At 34.5% G+C, this 8,977-nt stretch overlaps 1 protein-coding gene across 3 annotated transcripts in view; it reads right to left on the bottom strand.

Moving 5' to 3' along the window:
• The window catches only part of LOC145688047 (serine/threonine-protein kinase ATR-like), a 297,516-nt gene that overhangs the window by 101,285 nt on the left and 187,254 nt on the right, over positions 1-8,977 (bottom strand). For all 3 annotated transcript variants that reach the window (XM_081761752.1, XM_081761751.1, XM_081761753.1), the window contains one exon: positions 7,963-8,102. In XM_081761752.1, coding sequence (XP_081617878.1) covers positions 7,963-8,102 — 140 coding nt within the window. The remainder of the gene's footprint in view (positions 1-7,962; positions 8,103-8,977) is intronic.

The raw sequence follows: 8,977 nt of genomic DNA, 5'->3' as shown, positions 1-8,977 counted from the left end.
TTGGTTAGTTGTGGTAGAAAGAGTGTAAGATAAAGTTGATTGTTTAGGTAACAATTTAGAAATTCAACGATTGTTTATTTAACAATGGTGGCATTCAACAATGAAAGAACAACAATATGTGAAATCGACACATACCATTCTATAGATATCTCAATCGTTCATGAGTGAGCAAAGTTTGCTTAGTTTGTGGTAGAAAGTATGGCAGATAAAGTTGATCGTTTATTTAACAATGGAGAAATCCAACGAATGTTTATTTAACAATGGTGATCTTTACAATGAAACTAACAACAATATGAGAAATCGACACATTTGTTTCCCTAGATATTTCAATCTTAAATGTGTGTGCAAGGTTTGGCCAATTTCTGGTAGAAAGTATGGCACATATAGTTGATTGTTCATTTAACAAACCTGGCCTCTAACAATGAAAGTAACAACAATTAGTGAAATCGACACATACCATTCCATAGATATCTCAATCCTAAATGAGTGTGCCAAGTTTGGTTAGTTTGTGGTTGAAAGTGTGGCAGATAAAGTTGATTGTTTATTTAACCATGGGGAAATCCAACGATTGTTTATTTAATATTGGTGGCCTCGAACAATGAAACTAAAAACAATATGTGAAATCGACTAGTACCATTAAGTAGATATCTCTGTGCAAATCCGATGGGTGTGCCAAATTTGGTCAGTTTGTTTTAGAAAGTATGGCAGATAAAGTTGATTGTTTATTTAAGAATAGTGACCTTCAAGAATGAAACTAACAGCAATATGTGGCATCCACACGTACCATTCCCTAGATACTGCAATCTTAAATGGGTGTGCAAAGTTTCTTCATTTTCTCGTAGAAAGTACGAAAGATAAAGTTGATTGTTTACTTAACAACAGTGGCCTCTAACAATGAAACTAACAATATGTGAAATCGGCACGAACCATTCTATTGATATCTCAATCGTAAATGAGTGTGCCACGTTTGGTTAGTTTGTGGTAGAAAATATGGCAGACAAAAGCTGACTGGACACTGGAGAAATCCAACGATTCTGTATTTAACAATGGTGGCCATCAATAATGAAACTAACAACAACATGTGAAATCGACACATAGCATTCCGTAGATATTTCAACTTTCAAGGGGTATGCAAAATTTGGTCAGTTTCTGGTAGAAAGTATGGCAGATATAGTTGATTGTTTATTTAAAAATGGCGGTCTCTAACAATAAAACTAACAACAATAAATGAAATCGACACGTACCATTCCATAGATATCTCAATCGTAAATAAGTATGCCACGTTTAGTTAGTTTGTAGTATAAAGTATGGCAGATAAAGTTGATAGTTTATTTAATAATGGAAAAATCCAACGATTGTTTTAAAATGGTGGCCTCGAACAGTGAAACTAACAACATGTGAAATCGATTGGTACCATTCAGTAGATATCTCTGTGGTAATCCGATGGGTGTGCCAAGTTTGATCAGTTTGTGTTAGAAAGTGTGTTAGATAAAGTTGACTGTTTACTTAACTATGTAGGCCTTCAGTAATGAAACTAACAAGAATATGTGGAATCGACACGTACTATTCTTTAGATATCTCAATCTTAAATGGATGTATAAAGTTTGGTCAGTTTGTGGTAGAAAGTACGGCAGAAAAAGTTGATTCTTTACTTAAAATGGTGTCCTCTAACAATGAAACTAACAACAATATGTGAAATCGACCCATACCATTCCATAGATATCTCAATCGTAAATGATTGTGCAAGTTTGGTTAGTTTCTGGTAGAAAGTGTGGCAGAAAATCTTGATTGTTTATTTAACAATGGTGGCATCTAACAACGAAAGAACAATATGTGAAATCAACACGTACCATTCCCTAAATATTTCAATCTTAAATGCGTGTGCAAAGTTTGGACAGTTTCTGGTAGAACGTGTGGCAGAGAAAGTTGATTGTGTTTTTTTAAATATGGTGGCCTCTAAGAATGAAAGTAACAACAATAAGTGAAATCTTCACGTATCGTTCCATCGACATCTCAATCGTAAATGATTGTGCAAGTTTGGTCAGTTTGTGGTAGAAAATATGGCAGATAAAGTTGAATGTTGTTTAATAATGAAGAAATCCAACGATTATGTATTTAACAATAGTGTCTTACAACAATGAAACTAACAACAATATGTGAAATCGACACATAGCATTCCGTAGATATGTCAACTTTAAATGGGTGTGCAAAGTTTGGTCAGTTTCTGGTAGAACGTATGGCCATTAATGTTGATTGTTTGTTTAACAATGGTGGCCTCTAACAATGAAACAAACAACAATATGTGAAATCGACCCATACCATTCCATAGATATCTTAATCTTAAATGATTCTGCAATTTTTGGTTAGTTTGTGGTAGAAAGTGTGGCAGAAAAGCTTGATTGTTTATTTAACAAGGGTGGATCTAACAATGAAAGAACAACAATATGTGAAATCGACACGTACCATTCCCTAGATACTTCAATCTTAAATGCGTGTGCAAAGTTTGGTCAGTTTCTGGTAGAAAGTGTGGCAGATAAAGTTGATTGTTTTTTTTTAACAATGGTGGCCTCTAACAATGAAACTAACAACAATAAGTGAAATCGGCACGTACCGTTCCATCGACATCTCAATCGTAAATGATTGTGCAAGTTTGGTCAGTTTGTGGTAGAAAGTATGGCAGATAAAGTTATTGTTTATTTAATAATGGAGAAATCCAACGATTGTTTAACAATGGTGGCCTCGAAGAATGAAGCTAACAACAATATGAGAAATTGATTGGCACCATTCAGTATATATCTCTGTGGTAATCCGATGGGTGCGCCAAGTTTGGTCAGTTTGTGTTAGAAAGTATGGCAGATGAAGATGATCGTTTATTTAACAATGTAGAAATCCAACGCTTGTGTATTTAACAATGATGGTCTTGAACAATGAAACTAACAACAATATAAGAAATCGATACATATCTTTCCCTAGATATTTCAATCTTAAATGAGTGTGTAAGGTTTTGTCAGTTTCTGGTAGAAAGTATGGCAGATAAAGTTGATTCTTTATTTAACAATGATGTCCTCTAACAATGAAACTAACAACAATAAGTGAAATAGACACGTACGGTTCCATAGATGTCTCAATTGTAAATGAGTATGCCAAGTTTGGTTAGTTTGTAGTATAAAGTATGGCAGATAAAGTTAATTGTTTATTTAACAATGGAAAATCCAGCAATTGTTTGTTTAACAATGGTTTCCTCGAACAATGAAACCTGTCGAACAATCGACAGGTACCATTCGCTAGATGTCTCTGTGCTAATCGGATGGGTGTGCCAAGTTTGGTCAGTTTTAGAAAGTGTGGCACATAAAGTTGATTGTTTATTTAACAATGGTGGTCTTCAACAATGAAACTAACAACAATATGTGAAATCGACACGTACCATTCCCTAGATATTTCAATCTTAAATGAGTGTGTAAAGTTTGGTCAGTTTCTGGTAGAAAGTACGGCAGATAAAGTTGATTGTTTACTTAACAATGGTGGCCTCTAACAATGAAACTAATAACAATAAGTGAAATTGACACGTACCATTCCCTAGATTTTGTAACGTCCATTAACCAGATTATATCCGTTTTTGCTTAATTTTTGAATTGTTCATTTTATTTTTGATTGTTTTAATTTTATTAGTTGCATATGTTAACATTGGTGACGGTGGCGCCATCTACCGTTTTAGACACAAACTATTTGGACGTAATGAATAACCTTAAAATTAATAACAGGAATATTAAGAGATTACCTCATGAGACAGAAAATGAAGGAGTGAAAAAATGCGACCGGCCGCTAACTCTGTATCTGAATTTTGTCATACTGTAACAGTGTGTTAACCATAATGCCGTCCACTCCTTCTCCAGATCAGTCACATATTCTCAGGCTGGCGTTGAGCCATTCAGATCATACAGAACGAGCTATGACCTATGTTTCACTTGAAAAAAACTAATGTCTATACGTGAACACTTTTAACGGTATGAATAGGTGAGCGACGAACTAAACAGTGAGGACATGTTTAGCAGAGTTGGCTAGTTTAAATCAAGGTGGTTTAAACCAGCTGTTTCTTTCAAAGAAACCAACTGGTTTAAAGAAAGGATAAAAAAAAAAAAAAAAAAAAACCCTTTAAATCGTGTGATCTGCAAGTGACGTTTCCACGTATCAAACCATCTGCATTAGTTTTATCTCCTTTTCACATTTTAATCAAGGTGTCCCATGTTCAATTCTCGGTCGAACCACAACCCTTCTTTCAAGTCTAAACGAAGTATCAGTTCGCAAGGTTACTAGAAGGAAAGGTTGGGCTATACGCACAGACGCTTTGCTCCTCGTTTTGCGTGACGTCACCAGCGAGGAGTAGCAAGTAGGTATAGAGGTGTACGAAGCAGCCAGAATGTCTTTTCTTTTTCTTTATCCATAACATTTTCGCTGTCACAACATTCTCCTACACTCAAACTACAAATAAATAAATAAATAATAAATAAGCCAGCAATAAATAGAACATCATCTTAACGCAATTTATATTATGGAAAATTAACGATGTACCTGTGATGCATGATCATTTATTTATTTTTTGATGAGATAGATAATTGTTGAATTATAATTACATTTTAAATGTATTTATATCTGAAATGTTACTATGAATGTATTTAAGTAAAGTTGCAGATAAATATGTGTTTTACCAGGGCAATCTCTGAAATTTCCGGTGCCTGGAGTTAAAGTAATTGCGGAGCCAATGATAAGGTGAGTTCCACACCCGGCATAAATAGATTACTTTGTGATTACTGATAGGAATATCTCAATAAATACTTAAAACCATGGATAATAATAATAATAATAATAATAATAATAATAATAATAATAATAATAATAATAATAATAATAGATCGTCGACGCATTCAGTTGCGGAAGCCCTTTGATGCCTAGCAATTTATTTTGTTCAATATACGGCACCCAGGCTTAAAGTTTAAAATTGCCAATTCATATCTTCACCACATGATTATTAAAACGGAACCCATCCGTGTTAAACGTCATATCGACTATCCACCACAGATTATATTTAATGTAACCATTGTTGACGCTATGATTGCACTTCGTGACATTTTAATAGTACACAGTCCGGAAAAATGTGTTTGGTTTATATCTAAATATTTGTATGCTAACTAGTGTTACGAATCGAGACGAGACGAGAAATTAGGTTTTCTCGTCTTGTAGAACCGATTTTCGAAAAAAGCTCTTTTCGTCTCGCCTCGAAGTTTCTCTAGCCTCTTGTATAAATTTGTGTACAAAATTTGTCCTGACTTCCTAAAGTCACGAGAGATCCACGAAGGATGAGATATATCAACAGTTAAACCATATTTATTATTGGAGTATATTGTGTAATGACTTGGGTATCTTTGAATGCTCTTCCTTGTGTTCTTACAATCACTTTATCATTTTTTTTAACGATGAACCATGCAACACTAAACCAGTGTTTAAGGTCTAATACTTGGGTGAACTCGTGTTCAAAATGAGACTCATGAAGTTTCTCATCTTGCCTCGAAAACGAGACGAGAACTCGCATATTTTTAAATTTAAACGAATTTAAAAGAGTCTTCTCGTCTCGAATTGCAGACGAGACGAGACATTTCTCGCCTCGGTCTCGTCTCGTGGACAACACTAATGTCAACCATGAATTAGAAATAGTTAACCTGCTAGTTTTCCTCAACGGTCAAACTCTTCCATTCTGTGGTGCAAGGCGTGCGGCAACAGCCCCACCTGTTCTACCCACACGACGTCCCGGAGTTTTACTCTGATTTCTAACTCAAATAAATATCTAGAGGACCAATAAGCAGAAAAAATATCGAAAAATAATTTTAAATTATGAACTTCATGCATACATAGAAATTTTTGAAAATGAATAAGGAAAATAAACTTACTGTATTTTACTTTGAAATCGGGAAATCGGCTCCCCCTAGAAAATTTTCTTCGGGTGCCTATGATCCTGACTGAAGACCTTTGTCTTTTCTTCACTATTTTAGCATGGAGGGACTAAAACTATCAGTTAAGTATAAATAGTGCAAATCAAAGGCGTATACATGCATAAAGAAATCGATTGATTGTACAATTGATAATAATTTAGAACAACTTTTAACTCTAAAAGAAACCGATGAAATATAAGTGTCACTGTTAATATTAAACAAACTGAAAATAGTTTGAAAAATGTATCGGTAAATATCGGTGTTTATTTGCCAATGCCGATACCGATACTCCCAAAAGTGGCTGATATTACCGATACCGATATGTCGGTACATTCCTAATTCTATAATATGGAACACTTGGAGATGAAAGACAAATACACGTAAAAATACATATGTACACACGTACTCAAGTTCACACTATCTTGCAATGTTGCATGTCTGTACAGCCAAGCCCACGTAAAGAAATCATCCGAGATATAGACCTTTTCTCTATTAAATAATATTCGTCCACGTACACCACTAGAAAAGAAAGCAACACAATTCAATATAGCAAAAACCCTAAATAAATAAAGAATTGTTTGTGGTCTTACTAGCAAATCTTCGCGCGCCAAGCAGACGACAAGCTCTAAGTTCCTCGCTGGCGACGTCACTGTAAAGACAGCGTGAAAGTAGAGGTTCGGGACATACACATAGGATAAGAGCACCCCCTGGCAGTTCGGATGTCATTTTAAGAGAAAGTCGTCTTCTTGATAACCTCGGTATTACGTAAGGATGTTAAGCCTAAAATTACGAAACGAAACCAAATTGTATATTTCTGCTTGCCCGAATGCCTGTTGTTTTATAAAGAAGCCAAGGTTGCTTAAATATATTGATAGAAATTGGCAAAATATATCGACTGCCTACGTAGCTTCCAACGTTAGCTTGGATTGGACTTTCAGTATTAATTTTATTAAATGATATGTACATACTAAATTTGTGATTTAATACCTCAGTTTTAGCGTACTGATTATGATACGCTGACCGTAAAATGTTACATGCAATGCAATAACGGGATTTTCCCGTTATTGCTTTGCATTTAAAGTAATAACAATATTTTCCCGGTGGCTAAGGCCGGAGTTTCCCGATTTAAGAAATTTACTGACCGGACCACCCAATTTTTTAATGAAACGGGACAGTCCTGATTTCCAAATAAGCGAATATACCATTGGCGTTAGAGTGAAGTCCAAAAAGACATCCATTCTGCTGTTCCAAGTTCAAAAAGAGGACAATTTCTCCCGGATGTAAGCCGAGAAGCGGTTTGGATTCTCCTATAAGCTTACGTGACCCCTTCCAGTTTAACCCCGTTGTTGCATAATAACACTAAGGGGAAACAAACTTATTTTTGTTCATATGTAGTATAAATACACAGAGCAAATTATTTAAACCTTTTTTTTTTTTTTAAGAAATCTGATTTAAACCAAAAAACCGGGTTTAAACAATTTTTTTTAAAGCATGGTTTTTGTCAACCCTGGTGTTTAGTAAGCGGACGAACTGGCTAGCATAATGGTTAGCACACGAGAATGACAAGCTGGAGAACCTACGTACGATTCGTGGCGCAGTTGTATTTTATCATTCTTTGAATACAGTTTAAAATACTACAGATGTAGAGGAGGAGACGAATTAAACCAAAAGGAAAATAAACTTACAATCAACGAGTTAATATCCAATAGAACAGAACAGTTGTTCACAAAAAATGGAAAAGTAGAAATAAAATTTACAGTAATCACAAGTTTTACCACAATATTATATATATAGACAAAACGAAACAGTTTCGAAGTTTGTGACCAGTTGAGTATTACACTTTTTCAAACATGTGATTTGTCGTCATTTCCAAATACAATCAACACGTGTCGTAAAATCGTAATAATTTATAGTAATTGAATAGTCCAGGAGTAGAAGAAAATTTATATATTGTATAGTACAAAATATAAATACTTACTGCTTGCAGCTGCAAGATCTGTTCCAAGTTTTTAGGACATTTTCTTATAGCTTTTTCAGAGAAAACTAAAGAGCGAGCGTATTCTTTACATTCGTAGTTAATTTGTGAAAATTCCATATCAGGGATACCATTCACAAAATCTATTAAAAATAAATAAAATGATTTAGTTTGCCAAATCTAACAATGTTAACATACATGGTAATAATAATAATAATAATAATAATAATAATAATAATAATAATAATAATAATAATAATAATAATAATAATAATAATACAAAACTAAACTTATAAGTAAACTTGTAAATCTAAATTGCCATAGCTGAAAACAGGATATTAAGTATCTTCAATATTCTATTAATATTCTCTTGAGCGGGAGAGAATAGGGCTCGATTCTCGGTAGCTCACGTGGTTCGAATACCATGTTAAGCTATAGGTCCACGTCTTATATAGCCGCGCTGCTAAACGGGACGCTAAACTAAAATAAAATCTAGGATGTAGGATTTATAGATTTCTGGGCTTTCGGCATCTATGGCCACTTAGCCCGTCACGTTTGAGGGATGACGTCCCTCGGCGAGCACACAATACGTGAAAAGGGAAGGAAGAAAGGATTGGGGAAGGAAGGAAGCGGCCTGGGACATATAAGTTAGGTACCACCCCAGCATTTGCCTGGTGTGAATAAGGAAAACCCAGGGAAACCTCATTCAGCGTGGCTGGCCTGAAAAAGCGTTTTACACTTTTTCGACCGATAAAATAAAATCTAATCCAATCCAATCTGAGTTTCCCTACACTTCTTTCACAGCTGTATACACGAAGTCTTCAACCTAATTTAAACAGAACAAAGGAGAGATATGACTATACATTGTTTCAGTATTCTTCAATTTTGAATTCGGTTATATCCTGAATACATTCATCAAAGCTTTTATTTCCTCTAGTACAATTAGTAATTAATTAAATTAAATTCTAAAATTATGAGCATAGTATTTAGTAGTAGAAGTAAGTATCTACGCAATTGA

Source organism: Thermobia domestica, chromosome 6 (assembly GCF_964235325.1).
Source record: "Thermobia domestica chromosome 6, izTheDome1.hap1.1, whole genome shotgun sequence".
NCBI classification, from domain to species: Eukaryota; Metazoa; Arthropoda; class Insecta; order Zygentoma; family Lepismatidae; genus Thermobia; species Thermobia domestica.
Note: the sequence above shows the minus strand (reverse complement) of the source record. Positions and strands in the feature narration are given on the sequence as shown.